This window comes from Nyctibius grandis, chromosome 2 (assembly GCF_013368605.1).
Source record: "Nyctibius grandis isolate bNycGra1 chromosome 2, bNycGra1.pri, whole genome shotgun sequence".
Taxonomy (NCBI): Eukaryota; Metazoa; Chordata; class Aves; order Nyctibiiformes; family Nyctibiidae; genus Nyctibius; species Nyctibius grandis.
Window position 1 is genome coordinate 87784226 of NC_090659.1, and position 26390 is coordinate 87810615.

Here is a 26390-nt window from a genome sequence, read left to right on the forward strand (position 1 = left end):
AGAGGACTTATTAAAAATACCTAAATTGATGCACAGTCTCAGTAGAATCCAAGAGCTTAGGGCATCCCATAATGCACCAGATGGAAAATAAAAATATCAAGATTCATCGTGTCTGGCATTGAAATACTGGATAGTAAAACATCTTTCCAGAGTGCTGTATTTTGAGTTTCAAATTGTGCATCATATATTCAAGGGAGGTTAGTTTTAGCAGTATAAACTAAGCAGCCTATATGGACTCTATTAACGTAGCTGTAACTTTAGCTATGTCTTGCAAAATACCACAGAAATTTTGTCTCTCTCACCTCCCCACCCCCACGAGTTTCTTTTCCAGCATATACTCTAGCATATCATTCATTTACAAGAAGAAGTATATGTTTTATTGATGATTTTAACTTTTTTTTTTGCCTCAGGTTTTTTCCTTCCCAGAAAACTAAAGAAAGTTACTGGAATGTTTGATGTATGGCATTTATACATAGTGAAAACAAAACAAATTTATTTAATTTTCCTTTACCCATCCACTCTGTGGAAACAAAGAGCCTCATAATTGCAAAAAATAGTGTAGTTTTTCCCTAAGTTCTGTTAATGATCTAAGAATCACAAATAATAAGTATCTCAAATTGTAGGATCAAAAATAAAGAGGATGGAGAAATGCCTGTTTCTAGTTTCACTCAGCATTAATTTTACTATTTTTCTTTATTAGTTATTTGTTGTTTTGGTTTGTTTGGGGTTTTTTGAACTGCTGACATTTCTTTTGATGCTCCTAACTTGTGTTTTGTCATGTCTTATTTCTCATAATCCTTTTTTGATTTAATATTTGGGCAGCTGTTACATATTAACCTCTCATCAACTTTCCTAGCTGTCCCACCAATAGCTTTTTAACATCCTTAATAATTTTGAAGAAACTCAAGTCTGAAGGGTAGTTTCCTCTAAGCTTTGTGCATCTTGGGAGCTAAGTAAATGAGAGAGATTCAAACTGATATGGAAGAAAAAGTGGGCCAGCAACATCAATTCTCTTTGAGCTGTTGTTAACCGGTCAGCACAGGCAGTCTGAAGCTGCTCACAAGCTGCATCTTGTGAAGTCAATAGAAACATGGAAAGAAGCTCATACTGGCTAAGGAGCCTTGTCAGAGGAAGAAAAAGTCTGAAATCGAGTGGTTGGGGGATGATGGAAGATGTATAATTTAAAATCATTGAAATCTAGGGTTTAGTTAGTCCTTTTCTACAAGACTGTCATAGTGGAGACTGTTCTGCCCTTACAGACCCAGCTAATAGGCATCATAGTGACTAATTTGATTGTTGTGAAAGTGCATTGTTTCTGCTTTCCTGCATGTGTCTGAGAACATTGTTGTATGACTTTCTGGCATGGATTCTAAATCACTGAAAGAAAACCATTAACTGCTTAGTTGGTATTTTAAAAGCAACGTTAACAAACCAGAAGAACATTTAATAGTGAAATTCAAATGGGATTCAGCCTCTAAATAAAAGTAAAAGAATGCATTGCAGAAAACCTGATGAGTGAAAGCAGTCACCCAGCAGTAAATTGTTACTGTATATTTAAAACAGCATGGTGGACAAAAATTCTGTTTGTCTAGATTTTAATGCACTTCATGAGAAAGCCTGTGCTTCATAAAATAAAGTGACCATAGTGTATGTATCTGTAGTATAAAGTATACAAATACAGTAAATTCTCTTTTGCAGTAGTTAGGGTGAGCAATTGGGAGTAAAGGTAAAATTGCCATTTCTTGTCTTTTGTAGTCTTCCTTGCAGCAGGAAAATAATGGAACATAAATTTTTGTTTAGCTACCATTCCGTTAAAGTAAACACTTCATGAAGTTCACAGAATCACAGAATCACAGAATGTTAGGGATTGGAAGGGACCTCGAAAGTTCATCTAGTCCAATCCCCCTGCCGGAGCAGGATTGCCTAGACCATATCACACAGGAACGCGTCCAGGCGGGTTTTGAATGTCTCCAGAGAAGGAGACTCCACAACCTCTCTGGGCAGCCTGTTCCAGTGTTTGGTCACCCTCACCGTAAAGAAGTTTTTCCTCATATTTATGTGGAACCTTCTGTGTTCCAGCTTGCACCCATTGCCCCTTGTCCTGTCAAGGGATGTCACTGAGAAGAGCCTGGCTCCATCCTCATGACACTTGCCCTTTACATGTTTATAAACATTAATGAGGTCCCCCCTCAGTCTCCTCTTCTCTAAGCTAAAGAGACCCAGCTCCCTCAGCCTCTCCTCATAAGGGAGATGTTCCACTCCCTTAATCATCTTCGTGGCTCTGCGTTGGACTCTCTCTAGCAGTTCCCTGTCCTTCTTGAACTGAGGGGCCCAGAACTGGACACAATATTCCAGATGCAGCCTCCCCAGGGCAGAGTAGAGGGGGAGGAGAACCTCTCTTGACCTGCTACCCACACCCCTTCTAATCCACCCCAGGATGCCATTGGCCTTCTTGGCCACAAGGGCACATTGCTGGCTCATGGTCATCCTGCTGTCCACTAGGACCCCCAGGTCCCTTTCCCCTACGCTGCTCTCCAACAGGTCTGCCCCCAACTTGTACTCATACCTGGGGTTGTTCTTGCCCAGATGCAGGACTCTACACTCGCCCTTGTTATATTTCATTAAATTTCTCCCCGCCCAACTCTCCAGCCTGTCCAGGTCCCTCTGAATGGCTGCGCAGCCTTCCCGTGCGTCAGCCACTCCTCCCAGTTTTGTGTCGTCAGCGAACTTGCTGACAGTGCACTCTATTCCCTCATCCAAGTCATTAATGAATATATTGAATGGTACTGGTCCCAGTACCGACCCTTGCGGGAATCCGCTAGACACAGGCCTCCAACTGGACTCTGTCCCATTGACCACCACTCTCTGGCTTCTTTCCTTCAGCCAGTTCACAATCCACCTCACTACCCGATCATCCAGACCACACTTCCTCAGCTTAGCTGCGAGGATGCTGTGGGAGACCGTGTCAAACGCTTTACTGAAATCGAGATAGACCACATCCACAGCTTTACCATCATCTATCCACCGGGTAACATCCTCATAATAGGCTATCAAGTTGGTTGAGCAAGACTTCCCGTTGGTGAAGCCATGCTGAGTGCCCCTGATGATCCCCCTATCCTTGATGTGCCTAGAGACAGCACCAAGAACAAGTTGTTCCATCACCTTTCCGGGGATGGAGGTGAGGCTGACCGGTCTATAGTTACCCGGGTCCTCCTTCTTGCCCTTTTTGAAGACTGGAGTGACATTCGCTTTCCTCCAGTCCTCAGGCACCTCTCCCGTTGCCCACGAAGTTGTCCTACATATGGAAATGACTACACAAAATATTTCTTCTTTGAGCTTTGCCAAACTATATTATCAAAAGTCTTGAATAAACATAGGGGGTTTGTTTCATTTATGTTATGTGGTATTTTGGTGCTGTTCGTAAGTTGTCTAGCTCTTGTAGAAGTATTTCTATTGTTTTCACCTCTAATTTAATGAAGTTGTATTGACATTGCAAATAGCCTTAGAAAAAGCATGAATACCTAATGCAGCCACCAGGAACAGAAATGAATGCATTTCTGTTGCTACAAGAGCATTTAAAAAAAAAAAGCTGTTAAGATGAAATGTTTCATCTTTCATGGTTTTTACTTTTAATACTGTTGTTTATTAATATTTCTATTTTTACTCTAATTTTAGTAGGAACTGTACTATTTCTTGATATATTAAAGTATTCAGGTTAGTTATTGGTATCTGTACCTCAATTCCATGTAGATTGTAATTTATATACCTAAACCTTTAACTTCAATAAGGAGACAGTGGTACTAAATAAACTACACAGGTGCTTGAAGTTAGATTAGTCCCATACATTTCATTTCATACAAAATTATATGCTAATGGAATAATCTTTAAATTTAAAGTGGTTGAGAAAATTTGATGATTTATTCATAGGCCTAATATACACAGTAAATACTAGGAAGCATATATGACATGGAAGGAATTCTTTTGATACTTCATTTGATGCTAATGAAAAATGTGTATGAAATACAGATCAATGTGAAGTAAAAACTGTGGGTTTGACTGGATTCATTGAGTATTCTTACAGCCTTAACAGCAGTGTACAGCTTTCTAGTTCATGCCAAAGAAGATTTTCAGAAACTTTCACGGATACATGAGAACATGGAAAAACTCTATCAGAACGTGATGGGATATTATGCCATTGATCTGAAGAAAGTTTCGGTGGAGGAGTTTTTAACAGACTTAAACAACTTCAGGACAATGTTCATGGTACAATCTGTTTATTTTATGCCTAGTATTTATTAGAAATTATTTTTGTAGTCTTTCAGTTACTGAACAAACTTAAAATAATTTTCTTTTTCCTCAAGTGCTATCTGATATTCATATCAGAAATTTTACTTTGTAGATCCTAAATTCTTAGGATATCCTAAGGATAATGGAGTTTTGAATTATTATTTGTGGATTATTTATTTCTGAAAGAATTGGGAATTACTAACAACAGTGAATGTAATTTAAAACTGAGCCTCTTAGGTGGATATATAACTTGAAGGGGAAAAACCTTAAACTCTACCTTTTTTAAATACAACTGCATTTTCTGTTTAAAGGATGCTTGTTATTTACTTAGAAATAAATATTCTAACAATTATTATTTATTTATAATTCACGCTCTTCCTGTGCAAAATCCAGACCCAATATTTTATTTAGTTTAATTTTTCATTTGCCAGCAGCACTTGATCAGTGTCAAGGTTTGCGTCTGTAAGCAGGTTCCCTGCTATGGAAACTCAGAGCTCCTTATCCTGGCTTAAAAAAATAGCATATTTTCCTCAAAGTCAGTCTGTTTCTAAGGACCTTTAATTTTTGTGACAATAGATTGTCCAGGATTTTAGGTTTTATGCATTCTAAATGCTTACTTTCTTCTTTTCCCTTTAAAAAGGATGATCTTTGTGGAGAGGGGCTAAGAATTATTATTTTATTATTATTTTAAGTATTTGAATGATATTTGAGAAACAGACATTAGCCTGATCCAGGTTATTGTTGGGTAGCTCCTTTTGTATAGAGCTCAGAACATAGTTATAACCATAGTTCAAACTCATTGTTATTTAGCAGAGCTTTGCCTTAGTCATCTAAAGAAGTCATAGATGTGGAGGTTAGCCCTGTCCTTATGTCACAGGGCAGCATCTGCATTAAGTATACGAATGTTCGCACATACTAGCTCATCATAAAAGCTGGAGGTATTTTGAAAATCTAGGTTTTTTTTTCTTTAGGCATTTTTTTAGTCCAAATGCATTTTCATTATGCTTACCAATTTTAATAACAGGATTTTTTGATTTTTTTTGTCATTTTTTGGGTGGTTTTGGTTTTTGTGGGTTTTTTTTGGTTTTTGGTTTTTGGTTTTTTTTTTCAATTCTGCCAAAATGTGATTTAAGAGTTTTAACAAAAGACCTTTCTGAAAATTGAGGTAGAAATTTCTCACCAGGGTATTTCTTTATATGTTTGGAGCTGATTATATATGACTATAAACAGTAGTCTTAGCAAATTTTAGGATAATCAGATGTTCTCCAAAATATTGCAGGTTCTTTTACCATTGTCAAGGTAGTTCTTCTGGAAGAAGGATGATAAACTTCATTATATACTTCAGAATACATACTCAAAACTGGTATATCCCTCAATTTAAAATAACCAAATAACTTTGGGAAAGCTGATGGCTTTTTAAGTTCAAAATACTTTCATAGAGCTCTTATTTAGGATTAGTGGGGATTGCTATCCTGGTGATTTATAACTACATTCAGATTGGTAAAGTTAGGGGGCAGGGAGAGGTGGTTGATTTTGTGTGGAGTTTGTGGTTGTTTTCAGTTGGTTTTTTTTAAGCTTTCTTTGCAAAAATAGTTTTTTCTCTCAGATTCTGAACAGTTGGCTGGTAGGCAACTCTTTCTCAATGAAGAAATGGAAGAATACAAAGGCAGGTCCCCAGCTGTGTCTGAATTTATTACTTTGGATAACTTGGAAAAGGTGACGTGTCACATCTGGCTACCTGTGATTACATAGCTTAACCTTCTGGCGACACTCCTGCAGGAATGTTATCTGAGCATGAGCTTTGTGACAAAATCTGGAGCAGTGATCCAACTCATGCCTATTGATCTGTAGAAAGATTCAATTAGTCATTTTACCATCTACTGCTTATTGCAGCCTGATGCTTATCACATCACACACTTATTTAAGTTGTTTTCATGTTTCCCAGTCTTGTTTGGTTTTGCTTGATTGGTTGTTTTTTTAATGGTTTCAGACATGTCTGAGGGTGTAGATAGGGAAAAATACTTCTTTTGTAGGTATTGAAAAAGGCTTTGAAATTCCTGTGTCCATCTATTTTGAGGAAAGGACTTAAAATGGTACCCATTTTAACAAACATAATGGAACATGTAAAGATTACCAAGCCTCTGCTGCTTCAGAATTTAACAACTAAAAACCTAGAAGGCACAGTCTTCAATCAGAATAATTTTGCTTGGCAAGTTACATATGCCAGATTTTTCAACATGGGCTTTGATTATGTTTTCCTAACTTGATCAGTGCCTAATTTGAAACTCACGAGTCTGATTTCAAAATTGCTAAATATTATTAAATAGTTGTATTACTTTAATTTCTGTTGTTTAAACCACACCTCCCATTTAAATGTTGTAGAATAAGAATTCTAAATGTTTAGGTTCATCTTGAATTAGAGACTCAAAGAAGTGGTTGTGCTTTACCTTAATTTCCCCGTATTTCTTTTCTGTGTCTGTAAAAGTAGCACTGATACTAACCCCTACTTCACAGCAGTGTTATAAAGATAGATTAATTAATGCTCCAAAACAGTTAGATATTATTGATGAGCATGACAGAAGAAACCTTGAGGAAAATTAATAATTCTGTCTTGCAGAGCACAGTGTGAAGGCTATGTGAAAAAAGTGTGTAGATAAGGCATGAAACCTCTTACCATTCAATGACACTAAACAATATATTGAGTAGCTGCTCAGTTTTGAGACGTTTTGGAAAAAAATTTTGAGATGCTTAGCATGAGACACCTGAGGTCTGATTTTCAGAATTGTTTATCATTGATCTTGCTTACTGACAGAAGTTGAAGGTGGTTGGCATCCTAGAAAACTTAGCTCAAAAGACTTTTAAATTTAGTGCTGAAAAATCATTGGATTCTTAAAAAGTCCAAAACTAAAAGACTACTTAAGTCACCAGTAGGTGTGGGAAAGTGAAGTTCAGTCATCCTTATTGTCAAGAAAAGTTGATAATTTACATGCAGTACTTACCTACTTATAATGCTTTTTTTTTTTCTCAATTAATGAGAATGTTTAAAATGTTTAAAAAAATATGTTTAAATCTGGAGCCATAGACTTTAGGTTCATAGCTAACTTCGGACTGCACTTTATACTTCAGTGTTATTTGGCGGCTGTGACAGCTATTATTCATACTCTGAGCACCAAATCTAGAGCACAGTTAGTTGGCCAGATCAAAAAAATAGGTGAAGTACCTTACCTTCAGTGCTTTAACTCCCAAAGCTAAATTCCTGGTACAGTCAGTGGAACATCTTAGGTATCGCACATCTCTGTTAGCAGTACCTCTGATGCTGTGAAAGCACAGAAGGAGGTTAACAGGCTCATTCCGTTCCTTGAAAGGATAGCTTTCTGAAATAAGACGAAGCAATTGTAGTATTTCCTTTTCTTGTGTTTGTCTAATGGTTAGAATTTTCCTGCAGTTGTAGGAGAGGGAGGGAAGAGGCCTTGAGTCAACAACTCTTATGTCCAAGACAGTATGCTAATCATAGGACTATAGAAACCCCTTGCTTCTATTGACAATAAGTTGCTCTGCAGCAGAAACATGACTTAAAGAACTAGAAGAAGAGCAACCAAGTAAGTTTGTTCCCTAGACTCTAGAGTATTTTTCTTTTATATTATGCAAATACTTGAAAAAAATCAGAAACGATCCTGGAAAGCGCAAGAGAGAACCCAAGAATTCCTCCATCTCAGAAGCTCTAGGCCTTGACATGGTATGCAAAAGGTGTATGCTTTGGTAATTCTTCTGAACGTTAACTTCATAACTGCTGTATGCTGAATGCAATGCTGCTCATATATAGCAGATTCGGTCAGACCACGTCTTAACTTTTTAGGCCTTTTGAGCAAGGAAGAGTTAAGACATTTAATGTTTGAAATGCAAACTGTGTAAGAGACAAATATGTGTTTGTCTCGGTCAAGTTTGTGACGATTGATATAAACATTTTGCAGAACTTTAGACACCTATGTTTTGTGTTGAAAACACACAGAACGTATAGGATAGGATTTGCCTCTAGGGCACAGACCTCTAAACATTGACCTCTATGTGTAAGCTTAAGTGTCTAACCTCATGTTCTAGTCAAGGGAGGTGCATACTGAATACAGTTAGTGGAATTTGGAGAGTTGTCTACCTGATGTCTCAAAGGAGACCTAACAACAGAAGTGCCTAGTATCCTGGAGAGGTGTCTTAAATGGTACCGAGGACATCACCAGCCTGAAATTTTAAGTTATGACACAGAACTTAGGGAAGACCAGTGTCCTGCTACAGAAAGGCTGGAGGCAAGGTGTGATACTCAGAAGCATCCAATTTGCACTGGATATGAAGGTGTGAGCTACTAAATCAAGCCCAGTTGATCAGTGTGATTAGAAAGGAATAGATACCTACATTTGAATGACTGCAGTCTGAGGCTGAGTCCTACTGGTATTATTTTTGGGGAAAAAGTAGATTCAAAGTAGAAATTTCCTTTGTCACTCTGTTAGGAAAGTGTGTAATTTGTGCCAAAATTGTACTTGTGCTCAAGTCCCATTTGAGTTTTTCCCAGCAGTTTAATTTACAGAATGCCCGGTCTGAAAATAAGCAAATAATTTGTTAAAATTAATTCAATCCAGAATTTTAGCATTTTGAAATAGTAAGCTTCTCCCCTTCTCCCTCAGTATCAAGAAAATGGACAGAGGTGCCTCTGGAGAAGTCACTGTGGAAGTACAGTTTTGCTTTGTTTAAAAAGTCCGTTTCATTGTCATTTTTCATGATTGAAAGCTTATTGTTCTTCAGTTATCAAAGACAGGTATTTCCTCACAAGATTTGTGTGATTTTTTTTTTTCCTTCCTTTGGTCACTATCTATTGCAGTGATGCTACAAACAATACCCATGCAAATATTGTTGTAATCCATCTGTGCTTTATAGTGCTTTTCTATATTCTTCCATTTTTTTTTCTGAGTGCAGGCTGGACATTTTCCTGCTAAAAACAACATGAAACATTAATTATCCCTGCAAACGTGCAGCCTCTGCCTCAGACCTTGTGAAGATGTTAGCCATTTTGTAGGAGGGGACACTTTGATCTGTTGTCAAAGATGAGATTTTTGTGTGTATCTGCATTCTGAAAAGAGAAACTTTCTGCAATGAAGAATAGGTGCATGGCACTTTACATTTAATGCAAACCACAGTAGAGCACTGAGAATTTACCAGTGTACATAGCTAACACTAAAATAATGAAAAGATAATCCTAAAATAGCTCTGTTAAAGAACTATTGAATGTGACACCATATTTTTGCTTTATGTCTGAATATGCAAAATAATGATTTAAAAACTCTGAAACTCATAGTTCTGTTTTGGCTTCATTGGAAACTTTGGAGTACATATTTATAATATGAAATAAACAATGTTGTATGAGTATTAACCAGAAGACAAGAATTTATAAACCCAGTGAAATAATGCATTGGTGGATAAGAATAAGAAAATGCACAGCTAGGTCACCCAAGCAGCCTTGTTTTGCTTGGTATAGTGGCAGCATGAGAAAGAATAAATGTTGAAACTATTCTAGAAATACAAATACGAACATACTTACAGTTTTGTAAAGCCAGGTGGTTTAGATATTGTGAGCTCTTCCTACATAAATGTGTGTATTCTTAAGATGTGTTTCTTGCTGAACTTATAATCCCCATTTGGGGGCAGTTACTATGCTTTTAATGTATTTATTCTGAATTTGCTTTCTCTTCTGAATAAAATGTACTAAATATGGAATGTAAAATATTTATTTGGCTTGATAAATTAAAGTTAGTTAGGAGATGTGATTTTAAAGCTTTTTTCTTTGTTTTTAAGGTTGAGCTTTGTTTTTGCTAAGACTTCAGTTGTAATGGAACTCTCTTACTTTTTTTTTTCCATAGCAAGCAGTAAAGGAGAATATGGGAAGAAGGGAAGCAGAAGAAAAGCAGAGGCGTGCTAAAATAGCTAAGGAGAAAGCAGAAAAAGAAAAACAAGAGAGGCAACAAACGAAAAAGCGCTTGTTAGAAATGAAAACAGGTAAGTACTTCAGAAAATGTATTTCGCCTAGCATTTTACTGGAAATAAAGCTGTTATATTTTAATTATCTGAATGTGCTATGAGAAAAGACAGAATAAATGAATGATTTTCACCAGTTAAAGTTTACAGCAAAGAGGTTCTTAAATTTTGTTTTGTTAATGAGCTTCTCTAATTACCTGTTTTCTCAGGTTGTTTTAGAACTCGTAATGCTGCTTTGTATTTTTTCGTTAGAATATATTGAACCTTGTGTGACCAAGTATAAGTTCAATTATGCTCAGAACCCCTTACGTTATGGAGAACAGACATTTTCCAAATCACAAAGCCATTTTCTTTCTTTTAACTAAAGTTTCACATTCATTTTTGTTTTTTTATGAGAATAAGCCCTTCTTGAAGTGCTCTGGATTTTTCCTTGAGTATGTCAGTTGTTATTTCAATAGGTTCCTATTGAAACACCTTAAAAGAAACCTCAGCCATGCAATTTTAAAGTGTTGTCTGTGTCACATTTGTGCTGTGTTGTCTTTTGCACAAAAAGAGACGGCAGACACTGTGAGTTCTCTCTTACTAAAAAAGATGTCTGATGATCGTCTATACTGTTATATTTTATCCCAGACTGAGATGCTGGAATCTTTCAGAATGATACATGAGTTACTGTGCAAATTATCGTGAGCTACTGTCATTTTTTCTGAGCAGAACTTGTTAAATAGTTCCCCACTCAAACCCTGGTTGGCACCTTTGGCATAAATGATTATCTGTCTCTTCCACGTTTCACTAATAGCCAGGGTAGGTGTGTTTAGTTTCAGACATTCTTCAAACCAAAAGTCTTTGATTTATTTTCATATGAACATCCATGTCTTGAGGTGCAAGACTAAAGCTTTCTCTTATGATGGGAAACCAGGTGGCTGCCCTCTGAACACAAAATTTCTAGTTCTTTAGAAGTAAATTCAAGACCCAATCAGAAAACTACCAGTGACAATCTTTTTAAAGCTCACAGAAGATAGAGGAGGGTGCAGAAGACTGGGAAAGGGTAAAACTGATATCTGTATTCATGCATGATTGGAAGTGTTTCAAAAGAGGTTAGATATTCTTCTCTCAGATATGTTGTATATATGACTGATAATGCTTTGTAGGGAAAATTGGTAGTCTTTCGGGGAAAACTAAAGCTGCTCTCAAGTCCTTTTCTTCATGATGTCATGCTCAAGCTTTCCAGAATACAGGTGCCAATGTTACAGAATCACAGAATGTTAGGGTTTGGAAGGGACCTTGGAAGATCATCTAGTACAATCCCCCTGCCGGAGCAGGATTACCTAGATCATATCACACAGGAATGCGTCCAGGTGGGTTTTGAATGTCTCCAGAGAAGGAGACTCCACAGCCTCTCTGGGCAGCCTGTTCCAGTGTTCAGTTACCCTCACTGGAAAGAAGTTTTTCCTCATATTTATGTGGAACCTCCTGTGTTCCAGCTTGCACCCATTTGCCCCTTGTCCTGTCAAGGGATGTCACTGAGAAGAGCCTGGCTCCATCCTCATGACACTTGCCCTTTACATATTTATAAACATTCATGAGGTCACCCCTCAGTCTCCTCTTCTCTAAGCTAAAGAGACCCAGCTCCCTCAGCCTCTCCTCATAAGGGAGATGTTCCACTCCCTTAATCATCTTCGTGGCTCTGCGCTGGACTCTCTCTAGCAGTTCCCTGTCCTTCTTGAACTGAGGGGCCCAGAACTGGACACAATATTCCAGATGTGGCCTCCCCAGGGCAGAGTAGAGGGGTAGGAAACCCTCTCTTGACCTACTAACCACACCCCTTCTAATCCACCCCAGGATGCCATTGGCCTTCTTGGCCACAAGGGCACATTGCTGGCTCATGGTCATCCTGCTGTCCACTAGGACCCCCAGGTCCCTTTCCCCTACGCTGCTCTCCAACAGGTCTGCCCCCAACTTGTACTGGTACATGGGCTTGTTCTTGCCCAGATGCAGGACTCTACACTTGCCCTTGTTATATTTCATTAAATTTCTCCCTGCCCAACTCTCCAGCCTGTCTAGGTCTCTCTGAATGGCTGCGCAGCCTTCCATTGTGTCAGCCACTCCTACTAGTTTTGTGTCATCAGCGAACTTGCTGACAGTACACTCTATTCCCTCATCCAAGTCATTAATGAATATATTGAATGGTACTGGTCCCAGTACCGACCCTTGAGGGACTCCGCTAGACACAGGCCTCCAACTGGACTCTGTCCCATTGACCACCACTCTCTGGCTTCTTTCCTTCAGCCAGTTCACAATCCACCTCACTACCCGATCATCCAGACCACACTTCCTCAGTTTAGCTGCGAGGATGCTGTGGGAGACCGTGTCAAACGCTTTACTGAAATCAAGATAGACCACATCCACAGCTTTACCATCATCTATCCACCGGGTTACGTCCTCATAAAAGGCTATCAAGTTGGTTAAGCATGACTTCCCCTTGGTGAAGCCATGCTGAAGTGCCCCTGATGATCCTCCTGTCCTTGATGTGCCTAGAGACAGCACCAAGAACAAGTTGTTCCATAACCTTTCCGGGGATGGAGGTGAGGCTGACCGGTCTATAGTTACCCGGCTCCTCCTTCTTGCCCTTTTTGAAGACTGGAGTGACATTCGCTTTCCTCCAGTCCTCAGGCACCTCTCCCGTTGCCCACGACTTAGCAAAGATGATGGAGAGTGGCCTAGCAATGACTTCCGCCAGCTCCCTCAGCACCCGCGGGTGCATCCCATCAGGGCCCATGGATTTATGGATGTCTAGATTGCTTAATTGGTCCCTGACCCAGCCCTCATCAACCAAGACAGACTCCTCCTCTATCCTGACTTCCTCTGGGGCCTCAGGGGTCTGGGGCTCCTCAGGACAGCCTCCAGCAGTATAGACAGAGGCAAAGAAGGCATTCAGTAACTCCGCCTTCTTTTTATCCTCTGTCTCCAGGGCCCCCACCTCATTCATCAGTGGGCCTACATTGCCTCTAGTGTTGGTTTTACCTGCAATGTATTTGAAGAAGCCCTTTCTGTTGTCCTTGACCTCTCTTGCAAGGTTTAATTCCAAGGAGGCCTTAGCTTTCCTAGTTGCCTCCCTACATCCTCTGACAACAGACTTCTATTCCTCCCAAGTGGCCAGCCCCTCCTTCCATGATCTGTACACTCTCTTCTTCCACTTGAGTTTGCCCAGCAGTTCCCTGTTTAACCATGCAGGTCTCCTGCTACCCTTCCTTGACTTCCTACCTGTTGGGATGCTCTGATCTTGAGCTCGGAAGAAGCAGTCCTTGAATGCTAATCAACTATCTTGGGCCCCCTCCCCTTCTAGTACCCTGTCCCATGGGATTTCCCCTAGCAATTGCTTGAAAAGGCCAAAGTTGGCCCTCCTGAAGTCCAGGGTTGCAATTCTGCTAGCTATTCTGTTCCTGCCACATGAGATCCTGAACTCTACCATCTCATGGTCACTACAACCAAGGCTGCCCTCAACCTTCACCTCTTCAACCAGACCCTCCTTGTTAGTGAGGATAAGATCCAGCAGCGCTCCTCTCCTAGTTGGCTCATCCACCATTTGCATCAGAAAGTTATCATCAATGCACTGGAGGAACCTCCTGGACTGAGGATGGCTGGCTGAGTGGGCCTCCCAGCAAATATCAGGGTAGTTGAAATCCCCTATGACAACCAGGCCCTGTAATTGTGAGACTGCTCTCAGTTGCCTGTAGAAGGCCTCATCAAGCTCCTCATCCTGATCTGGTGGCCTGTAATAGACACCCACAACAGTATCACCCCTGCCAGCCTTCCCCTTAATTCGCACCCACAAACTCTCAACTCGCTCCTGATCCGCCCCTGGATTGAACTCAATACATTCTAGTTGCTCACTCACATAAAGAGCAACTCCACCACCTCTCCTTACTGGCCTGTCTTTCCTGAACAGGCCATCCATGACCACATTCCCGTCACGCGAGGTGTCCCACCAAGTCTCTGTAATTGCCACTAGATCATAACCCCCCGACCGAACACAGACTTCTAACTCCTCCTGTTTATTCCCCATGCTGCGCGCATTGGTGTACAGGCATTTCAGGGAGCGAGCTGAGCACACCGATTTCACCCTAGGGGGATGTGAGGCCTCCTGATCTACATCAATACTAGAGCGTTGCCCCAGTGGTGCAAGCCCAGCTACCACCCCATCCCCCTTCGAATCTAGTTTAAAGGTCTCCGAATGAGCCCTGCTAATTTCTGTCCCAGAACCCTTTTGCCCCTACGACATAAACCTTTCCCATGTATTACCTTCACGCCTGGTGTCTTATAAAACCAGCTATTATCAAAGAAGCCAAAGCCCTGCCTGTAGCACCAGTCCCGTAGCCAGGCATTTATGGAGAGAATCCTACTATTCCATCCCATGTCATCACCTGGAAATGGAAGGAGGGAGGAGAAAACAACTTGTGCCCCAGACTCTTTCACCAACCGACCTAAGGCCTTGTAGTCTTTCTTCATCCCCCTCAGACTACGGGATGCAGCTTCTTCCCCACCTGTCTGGAAGATCAGCAGGGGGTAGTAGTCTGTGGCCTTCACCAGGTTGGGGAGTTTCCTGGTGATATCCCTGATTTGGGCTCCAGGCAGACTGCAGACCTCCCTGTGATGGGGGTCAGCTCTGCATATTGGGCCCTCAGTTCCCTTTAGGAGCGAGTCTCCAACAACTAAAACAGATTTCTGAGTCATATACCCAAATGCGTATTTAGGCCTCTGGTAGTTAACCTACTGCTTCAGCTAATATAGCTGGGAACTATGTACTTGTCATCTACAGATCAGCCAAGTCATTGAGTAAATAGCTGCTTTGTCTCTTAGTAGCTTTTTTTTATTATTAAATCATAAAATCATAGGATCATTTTGGTTGGAAGGGACCTTTAAGGTCTTCACGTCCAACCGTTAACCTAGCACTGCCAAGTTTACCACTAAACCATGTCGGTAAGCACCACATCTACTTGTCTTTTAAATACCTCCAGGGATGGTGACTCAACTACTTCTCTGGGCAGCCTGTTCCAATGTTTGATAAGACTTTTGGTGGAGAATTTTTTCTAATATCCAATCTAAACCTTCCCTGGCACAACTTGAGGCCGTTTCCTCTCCTCCTATCAGTTGTTACTTGGGAGAAGAGATCGACACCCACCTTGCTGCAACCTCCTATCAGGTAGTTGTAGAGAGCGATAAGGTCTCCCCTGAGCCTCCTTTTGTCCAGGCTCAACAACCCCAGTTCCCTCAGCCGCTCCTCGTAAGACTTGTTCTCCAGACCCTTCACCAGCTTTGTTGCCCTTCTTTGGACTCTCTCCAGCACCTCGATGTCTTTCTTGTAGTGGGTGGCCCAAAACTGAACACAGTATTCGATGTGCGGCCTCACCATTGCCAAGTACAGGGGGACGATCACTTCCCTTGTCCTGCTGGCCGCACTATTTCTGATACAAATAATAAGTGTACAGAAAGAGGTTCCTTGCTCTTGTTAGCAGTCACTTAAGGTCCAATCTGGAATGACTGATCTAAATAACACCAGATGGGAAAAGGTGATATTAGGATCACCTGAAGCTATAAATGTCTTGAGTCTGATATTCGCTAAATTAGCCTCTGATGAGTTGTGGTTTTGTTCTGCAGAGCTCCTTGTGAGGTTTCTTGTTCTTGTTTGCAGCATCATTTTAAAAGTCTATTAGAAAACCCAAATTCTGGCACTGGAAAACAACTGTGGTAGATTTATTTGTCAGGAAGGACAGCAACAACAATATGAAAAGTGAGGGCTGGGTTTTTTTATTGGCAGTCTTATCAAAACTGTATTTACTAATTGAAGAGGCATAACGTTACTCTGATTCTGATGGAAGAGTAACACAGACATTCAAAAATTAGTTTTTCCTTTTTTTGCCATCTTTTCTTTTCCTAGCCATAACTCGTTCACTGAAAGGCTGTCGTCTTATTAAGAATCTGTAAATCAGTCACAAAATGTTTACATCTGACCTGCTGTCAAATTTCTAACCACCTCCTCCCTCTGTCAAAATACAAAACCACATTTACCTGGAGTGTGACTGTGGAATAACTGGTTTTTGCTGCATATCATTTTTTTATGACTAGATCAGATGTTGGATTTGTAGGAACACTATTTCAATTATTGCTTGAATGAAGTAGCTGAAAACTCATTGACATCACCATCCTAGAAAATATTTTCTGGGATTCAAACATGTGCATACTTGAAGAAGAGAAAAGTATATCATAGAATCATAGAATGGTTTGGGTTGGAAGGGACCTTAAAGATCAATTACCTAGTTCTAACCCCCCCTGCCATGGGCAGGGACACCTTTCCACTAGACCAGATTGCTCAAAGCCCTAACCAACCTGGCCTTAAACATTTCCAGGGAGGGGGCATCCACAGCTTCTCTGGGCAACATTTTCCAATGTCTCACTACCCTCACAGCAAAGAATTTCTTCCTAATTTCTCATCTAAATCTACCCTCTTTCAGTTTAAAACTGTTACTCCTCATCCTATCGCTACATGCCCTTGTCCAACTCTCCATGTCCCTCTCCAGCTTTCCTGTAGGCACCCTTCAGATACTGGAAGACTGCTCTAAGGTCTCCCTGGTGCGTTCTCTTCTCCAGGCTGAACAAGCCCAACTCTCTCAGCCTGTCTTCATAGGAGACATGCTCCAGCCCTCCGATCATCTTCGTGGTCCTCCTCTGGACTCGCTCCAACAGCTCCATGGAATCGTTTGACTTATTCTCTTGCAAGTATTTTTTTGAGGTTTGGACCTGAACCCAATGTCAGATTTAGCTCTCTTTAAATTGTAATTTGCTAAAATTCTCAGTCTCTACTATACATCTTAATAGTGACACTTTTCTGTCCTAATGATCACAGTTCAAGTGGTTCACTGATATAAAAGGATGAGAGACTTAAGTTTACATAATGAAAATATCAGCTCCATGTTTTCCTTTCAGCTCCATCCTAACTTGAAAAGTATGTGGAATTCATTAAAAATTTTAAATTTCTAAGCAGTGAATGATATTTGTTATTTTGAAATTTATGATAATAATATCTGTCCTCTAAATACTCTCTGGGTTACAAAGTGATAATCATCACGAGATGCTTTGTCAATAAGATTGCTTTACTTGCTTCTAGGAAGCCAGTTCAAACTATCACATACTATTGTTCCAAAGGTAAATAGCCAGTGGAAGGGGATCTTTATGTAAATGCCATTTGTCTGCATACTATTAACATTCAGATACATACTTTCTCATCCTGTTCAGTTTCTCAGTGGAAAGCACACCAATCAATTATTTTGATCTTATCACTGTGTAAAGAATTCTATAACTGTGATAACACCAGCTAAATTTATTGTAATATAATTGAGAACTCCATCATTGTGGCATCTTCATTGTGTCTTACTTTCAATGCTACTTAAGTAACAAGCCACTTCCATCAGTGGTAATTTACAAAGGCTGCCCTTTCTTACGCAAAAGCAGTGAAGTCATGCCAAAACGATGTCTTAAACATCTAATTTCCAATCTAGAGTATTAGCTTGTTTTCAGTTGTGTTACTCAGTTACACTTTTATCACAACTAACTGGTTTTAAATCCATGTTCCAGTTCATTTAGACAGTTATGACCTTATTTGCAGTCAATTTTGCAGCACTTTTATACTGTTTATCTGGTTTTGGAAAAAAACTTTCTAAGAGTGTTTTAGGTTTTGGTTCTTCAAACATTTACTACTTTATTACTGTCTGCTAAGTTGTGCAATATGAATATTTTTATTAGTTCCATAGTGTTCTGCAAAACAAAAGGACACCATGGATTCCAGCACTGACAGTTTAAGCAAGAAAAAGAGTAAATGTAATTAAGTAATTAGAACTCAGATTCCAGCTGATAGAATGCTTGCCTTTGAAATAAATTAAAAAATCCACAAACCTACTTATATTAGTAGATACCCTCAAAGACCCTATTTTCCCTGCCTAGCTCAAGTTCATAAGGCCTCCATTTTATTAATTTCTTCTTGCTGGGAGAGGAGAATCAATACTTCTTAATAGTTTTCCTTTCTTCTGAGGGGAGTGAAGGACTGCAAATGTCACAGATTATAAAAATCTGCTCATGTTCCATTACAACTGAGATGACATCAGTAGTTTCTAATATATGTTGGTAATTTGTTGTTTTAAAATGTCTGCTGGGCTATTTTCCTGAAAAACACAAGTTTTGGACAATAGTAGGTTTATTGCTAGGTTTGGGGCATTTAGGTATATGTTTTGTGCAACTAAATTTACTGTGAAGGGGACAAAAGATCTGATAATGCTGTATATGAAGAAATCGTGAGGGTATAATATTAATATCCAACAACTGTTTTGTGTAAGGGCTCTCATCTCTATGGTTTCCCCTTCTGGAATTTCAAGTGCTCCATTCATCTCAGTTCCTCCCTCATGATGATAACACTTTCCAGTTGTCCCATGACTGCCTCCACTTATCCTCAAATTGGACCCTCTTCAGCAAGAGGATATCTGAGGTCACTTCTTGTTATTTAAATTTATTCTTGAGGATCACTTTTATTATGGGGAATAAACCTGTTCTATGACTGTGAGGATTGTAACTTCTTCCTCTTATGGTAAATAACAATGAGCAGAGGGAACTGTGGGACCTTGCAGAGTTACCTACTCAGTACTTACTCACAGAATCACAGAATCACAGAATCACAGAATGTTAGGGATTGGAAGGGACCTCGAAAGATCATCTAGTCCAATCCCCCTGCCAGAGCAGGATTGCCTAGATCATATCACACAGGAACACGTCCAGGCGGGTTTTGAATGTCTCCAGAGAAGGAGACTCCACAACCTCTCTGGGCAGCCTGTTCCAGTGTTCAGTCACCCTTACAGTAAAGAAGTTTTTCCTCAAATTTAAGTGGAACCTCCTGTGCTCCAGCTTGCACCCATTGCCCCTTGTCCTGTCAAGGGATGTCACTGAGAAGAGCCTGGCTCCATCCTCTTGACACTTGCCCTTTACATATTTATAAACATTCATGAGGTCACCCCTCAGTCTCCTCTTCTCTAAGCTAAAGAGACCCAGCTCCCTCAGCCTCTCCTCATAAGGGAGATGTTCCACCCCCTTAATCATCTTCGTGGCTCTGCGCTGGACTCTCTCTAGCAGTTCCCTGTCCTTCTTGAACTGAGGGGCCCAGAACTGGACACAATACTCCAGATGCGGCCTCACCAGGGCAGAGTAGAGGGGGAGGAGAACCTCTCTCGACCTGCTAACCACACCCCTTCTAATCCACCCCAGGATGCCATTGGCCTTCTTGGCCACAAGGGCACACTGCTGGCTCATGGTCATCCTGTTGTCCACTAGGACCCCCAGGTCCCTTTCCCCTACACTGCTCTCCAACAGCTCTGTCCCCAACTTGTACTCGTACATGGGGTTGTTCTTGCCCAGATGCAGGACTCTACACTTGCCCTTGTTATATTTCATTAAATTTCTCCCCGCCCAACTCTCCAGCCTGTCCAGGTCTCTCTGAATGGCTGCGCAGCCTTCCTGTGTGTCAGCCACTCCTCCCAGTTTTGTGTCATCAGCGAACTTGCTGACAGCGCACTCTAATCCCTCATCCAAGTCATTAATGAATATATTGAATAGAACTGGTCCCAGAACCGACCCTTGCGGAACTCCGCTAGACACAGACCTCCAACTGGACTCTGTCCCGCTGACCACTACTCTCTGGCTTCTTTCCTTCAGCCAGTTCACAATCCACCTCACTACCCGATCATCCAGACCACACTTCCTCAGTTTAGCTGCGAGGATGCTGTGGGAGACCGTGTCAAACGCTTTACTGAAATCGAGATAGACCACATCCACAGCTTTACCATCATCTATCCACCGGGTAACATCCTCATAAAAGGCTATCAAGTTGGTTGAGCAAGACTTCCCGTTGGTGAAGCCATGTTGACTGCCCCTAATGATCCTACTGCCCTACTCATGTTAATACTTAGTGGGCAGTTGACAGTAAGCTCATGACAAGCTTGAAGAGTAGATCTAATTTTGCTTTATGCCTTTAACAAAAAAAGTCCTATATATGAGGACCAAGTTGTGACAGACATTGACCACAAATCCACTGGAAAGGAGATGTCACCTGATGTGTCACTAAGTATGGAAGTTGTTTTTCAGCTGCAATTTTATTGTTTTGGCAGTAAAGTATAAATCTGGGTAAATTACTGAGAACAGATGTCCCCTCAAGGATAATTGTCACATTTGTACTTGAAAATGATACCAAGAATGATAAAATACAGGTATGCTCAATTAAAAAATAAAATCTGGCCTGAAAAACAATATGTGATACATCTGCAGAAGCCACAGCAAAAATGAGATACAGCAAAACCTCATCAAGTTTCACACTTTAGGATATTCAGGGAATTAGATGTTCTTAGTGCAAAAAAAGTAGAACTGATCTGAATGTATATTAATTAAAACCCAACAACTAATAGTCACAAGTCATGTTCTAACAAGATCTCAAAGGTGCTAAATCTTCTGAAACATGGAGGTGTAGTTCATGCACTTGTTGGCAACCCATGGGCTCAGAATGCAGCAGCTGCTATTCGTTTGTACTAAGTAGTAGCTCCAAAAGAATGAGAGGTTTAGAAGAAACAATTATTTTTCTTTCTGAAAATTCTACTTAGAAGTGGAACCTTTGGAGAAAGAAGCTGAAAGGCATTTGTGAAACTGAAGTTTGCAGAAAGCTGCTGAAAAAATAAACAGCAGCTGTATTTGGGAGAGAAATAGTCAAAACAAACAGAACTGTTGAAAAAATTAAGGGTCATTAAAGTAATGTCTGTAGATAAATATTCTCATAAGACTTGTCATTTATGTTGTAGCAGTAAAATTTCTAAACAAATGTGAAAAGAATGCTGCAAATTTAAAAATGACATTACCATGAAAAAAAAATTCAATATCTCTGGAGCCATCTTTGGGGTTAAGAGCTCTAACATTTAAGCAGATAGTAGGTTTTGGTTTGAGTAAGCATTTCCTACTCCAAATGCTACCTCACATCTCCTCCATAAGGAGGCAGACATCAGAGTCCTCTTTAAACTCTCACTCCTGCTATGTGTAAATGCTTTTATTCTTTCTGTTTTTTCTGAATCATCAAAAGTTTCTTCTCTCAAGTTGCAGAGGAGAGAAGGAATAAATATCTGTACCAAAGCATTGGAGGGTATGCTTTATTTTTACTTTCCTTAGTCCAGGGTTGTAAAAGAGCCAAGAACCTCCTCTGTCATTGTTGGAAAGCTAGCAGAAGAGAAGGTCACGTCTCTGACTCTTCCTTCAAACTGAGTCTGCTGCTGCTTCTATTTCTATGCTGTTCACTATGACACTTATCTTCATGCAGCAATACATCAGTGGTTGTACAGAAGTATAGTCTTGTTGCTGCATACCAAAATATTCTTGCTCTGAAGCTTGCTGACAGAAGTTACTTTATTTCACTGGCAGCTTCTGTCTATTGAAAGCTATTAAATGCAAATACTCAGCCTTTGAATCAGAAACTGCTGGAGACCAAGAGACCATTCTAGAAATATCATTACATATTTATCCTATTCTTTTCATATATGTTTGCTCTTAGCTACTAGTGCACAGAGGATTCAGGGCTAGGTGGACCTTTGATCTGATCCTCCTGGGTATTCTTGTATATTTATAGCCACCCAAACAATAAAGGTCTTGTCCACCTGAAGCTGTCCGGAAGCTCTCCTTTGATTAGGCTCAGTCATGTACTTTCTCACCCCACGAGTGAGAAATTATAACTTTTAAATTTCCTTCAGCCCCTCATCTCTGTAGCACAGCTGTCAGTATGAGTGATCATTGTGAATATTTTCTGAGTTATCAGTTGTTTATAAATTTGAATGGTAGTAGTAATGTCTGTGTGCTCAATGAACTCCTTCAGAGGCACATGGTAACCAAGAAACAAGATGTTCATACACACCCACACACATATATTCTTTTTAGCTACATATATTCTTATAAGAAGCTATGTTCAGTTAAGAATGCTACTACAGTAGTTCTAACTGCTTTCTAAATGAAATTTTAATTGATATGTCTCAATAATAGATGATTTTTTTTCCCCTCTGTGAAACAACACTAATGAAAATACTAGTTTTTGGCTAGTCTGAAAAACAGATTGGATGCATTCTTGTCAGTGTCGTCGGAGTTAGAGCTGTGACATGTAAATAAAACAAAAATCATTCATTAACAGTAAAACTTACTGAGTTTTTCATGTGTACCTGATGGTTCTCACTATTAGCTGTCCTATCAAATCTTAATCTTAGATAACAGTGCATAAGGTTGATCCATTTTAGTTATGAGTGATTAAATATAAGTAACTAAAACTTAGCGTTCTGCTTAATTTAGCAGTTTTATTTTTCCACTAAAAAGATGGAGAATCCCTAGTGAATAGAAAAAGGGTTATAAAAAGATTATGTCTTTAAATTGGTTCTTTAAAAATATCAGGTAATGCAATATATAATACATTACTAGAATATCCTGTATTGTTGAGTTGGTGAGAAGAGTAAGTGTGTACGCAGATTTATCATTTCATTTTCAGACTGTTATTTACTGTTTCTGTGAACTGAGTGGAAAGGTAACCTCTTTTTTATTGTAGCCATGTTTAGAGTTTTCATTGTAGATGGACAACCTGTTCTAGAATTTGACCACTCTCAGCTGGGGGGTGGGGGGGAGGATCTTACATTTGAATGCAATTTCCTGTAATTCAGTTTGTGCTCATTGCCTCCTATCCTGTCTTTGGGCACCTCTGAGATGAGCCTGGCTCAGTCATCTTTACACTTCACCCAGTCCCCCATCAGGTATTTATATATATTGATAAGATCCCCCTGAGCCTTCTCTTCTCTAGGCTTAACAATCCCAGCTCTCTGAGCATGTTCCCGTATGAGAGGTGCTCCAGTCCCTTGATCATCTTCGTGGCCCTTGACTGACTTTGCTTGGGTATGTTTGTGTCTCCCTTGTTCCAGGGAACCCAGACCTGGACTCAGCACTGCAGATGTGTCTCACCAGTGCTGAGTACAGGGGAAGGATCACCTTTCTTGACCTGCTGGCAATGCTTTTCCGTGGTTGTCTTTGCCCCAAAGGCACATGGTCAATATGGTGTCCAACAGAACCCCCCCCTTTTTTTTTAAAAGCTGCTTCCAGCCAGTTGGCCCCCACCTGCACTGGTGCATGGGGTTATGCCTCACCACATGCAGGTCTTTTGTTGAATTTCATTAAGATTCCTGACAGCCCATTTCTCCAACTTGTCAAGGTCCCCCTGATCCAGCACAACCGTCTCATGTGTCAGCCATTCCTCTGAATTTTGCACCATATGCAAACTTTCTCAGGGTGCACTCTGTCCCGTCATCCAGGTCACGAAGAATGCTGTTACAGTATAGGCCCCAGGATAAAGTCACTACTTGGGGTACATCACTTCAAAGGCTTGGCTTTCTGTTTATTCCTCTAAAGGTCCAATTTACCTCAGGAAAACTTTTCGGGGATCTCTCTCAGTAAAGCTTCCTCTGGCAAACTCTTTACTGGATCTGGAATCAATATAAATGGTCCTGAATAACCTCAGTGGAAAGCGAGTTTACAGTGACTGTCTTCTGTTGTCACAGAAAAATTGTAGACTCATGATAAACATTAGAAATTTATACATTTTTATAGCAAAGTTCAATATTAAGATGATTTCACTATCAATCCCATTACTTAAATGGGAAATTGTGATCCAGTTGAGATGTGGTAATAAGTACCTTACATCACTGAAGTATTTTTGTATCTCTGTGGTACAGAACCACCTCTAAAACCACAGTTTGCCTTTTGGTTTTTGTGATATGAGTTATCTTGTGGAGGTTAAATTGGTGTAGTTACCAACCTTAATTTCAACAACTGATTTGAAACAGACAGTTGTCTTTCAGGATTCACAACGGATGAATCCTTAGTTTGCATTTCACTTGTTTTTTGAGGTCTTTGGAACTTGGGGCACACTTTCATTCGTATGCTCAGAGTCAAAATCTATCTATTTGTGTACCATAAAAGCACTTTATGATAACTCAATGATGGAACAATTTCAGCAAGAGCAAACAAGATGTTGTGAAACTCACTCTCCTCAGCTAGAAGATTTATGGAATAGGTGCATCGGTCATTAGGGGAAATCATACCTTTTTATTGTACACTTGCCTAGGGCTCTGAAGCACTAGCAAAGGTTTACTACTTTGTGTTGGGCATCAGTAAGAAATGTAACTCTTCTGATTCCGGTCTGTTTATGTAATTTCTGTGAGGTATATACCTGTGTTTTCCTTTTGGGAAGGGCTGGTATGTGTCTTTTGCCTGACGTCACCACAGAGGAAAGACAAGTGAATAGTGATATTCTTGGCAAAAGCTGGATTTAATACTTGTTAAATCGAAAGGGAACTGTCCCTTCATCCAAGGCACACTTCGCAGCTATTTCTGCTTTGCTGTCTGTACATCAAAAATTTTCTTTTCCTCGCTGTAATGTAAGAAGGTTCTTGCAGGGCTTAATCAAAGGAACCCCTGTGTTCTGTTAGGAGTCATGGCTCTAGTCTGTGCGCTGTTATTGAGACTCGAACTGATAGCCATGTATTCCTTCACTCGTTTGTCAGTGAAGGTTATCTGATTGGTGCTATGGCTTTTACTAGAAAAAGTTCAAAGCCTTAGAGCAAGTTCAAGTTTCTGGTGAAGGGTCTAGAGCACAAGTCTTATGAGGAACGGCTTGAGGGAACTGGGGTTGTTTCATCTAGAGAAAAGGAGGCTGAGGGGAGACCTTATTGCTCCCTACAACTACCTGAAAGGAGGTTATAATGAGGAGGGTGTTAGTCTCTTCTCCCAGGTAACAAGTGATAGGACGAGAGGAAATGGCCTCAAGTTGCTCCAGGGGAGGTTTAGATTGAATATCAGGAAAAATTCCTTCACCAAAAGGGTTATCAAGCATTGGAACAGGCTGCCCTGGGATGTGGTGAGTCACCATCCATACCTGGAGGTATTTAAAAGATGTGTAGTTGTGGTGCTTAGGGACATGGTTTAGTGGTTGCCTTGGCAGTGTTAGGTTAATGGTTGAACTTGATGATCTTAAAGGTCCTTTCTAACCAAAGAGATTCTATGATTCTAAGTTGAAGTCTGTATATGCTGTGCATTTTCTGGACTAAGGTACACTTAACATCTACCCACAATTTCTGCATAAGTTTGTGTCTGAATTTCACTGGAGTGAAGACTCTGAGTTTAGGCAGTTACATTGTTAAAACATTTTGAAACCTTCCCTTCTCTGGAGATTAAGGTTGCTTTCTATTTTTATGTTGACAATATAAGAGCCTTCACAAAGTCTCCTGACCTGTTCATATATAGGGCTGAGAGGTCTAGAAGTTGTTATGTGTCAGCAGTATGAATACTTTAGAGAATCTGGCTGCCTGAGACTGAAAAGATAGAACCGCTTCCAAAACATTGGAGCTCGCTCCTGCATTGATGGTTTAAATTATCTCCTTGTTTGTGATCTGCTGTTCTGCTCCCTGAAGCTTAAGTCACTCAACGCTATACTATTGTTAAAACTTTCCTCTTGTGACATTGTTCAGAGAATTGTGCTTCAATTTTTACTTACATGGAGACCTTTAGTTAGCTGGCCATTGCTTTGTAGGCTGTACTAGTGAAATCAATCATTATACAAACAGACATACAATACTTTTTATGATGTCTTGAAAGTAAAGATACAACATTAACAAAGTTAAAAGCTGTGTCTTTCTTTTTCTCCTTGTTCTCTTTGTGTGAATAGTCTGGAAAAATCTCTGCTGTCAGTGTGCCAAGCCTGGTATTCACTTGCCTCAGAAATTTTTGTACGTTAAGGCGCAGGACATGATGTAGCTAAACCTGGAAGAAGGCTGTGAAGGGATTAAATTTCACTTGATCAAAAACTGGATACAATATATCCGACCTGAATTATGTCCTGAGCTGAACAGAAAAAAAGCAGGTTGTATTGTAGTGAAACAAGAAGAAAAAAAGCTATTCACTCTGGTAATTACTGAATTGTGAGATCAGGA

The 26390-nt window shown here is 40.1% G+C and overlaps 1 protein-coding gene across 1 annotated transcript in view; it reads left to right on the forward strand.

Moving 5' to 3' along the window:
- DIAPH3 (diaphanous related formin 3) overlaps positions 1-26390 on the forward strand; it is a 277067-nt gene that overhangs the window by 173537 nt on the left and 77140 nt on the right. The window contains exons 24-25 of the mRNA XM_068421846.1: positions 4099-4263; positions 10191-10326. Of these exons, the coding sequence (XP_068277947.1) occupies positions 4099-4263; positions 10191-10326 (301 nt within the window). The remainder of the gene's footprint in view (positions 1-4098; positions 4264-10190; positions 10327-26390) is intronic.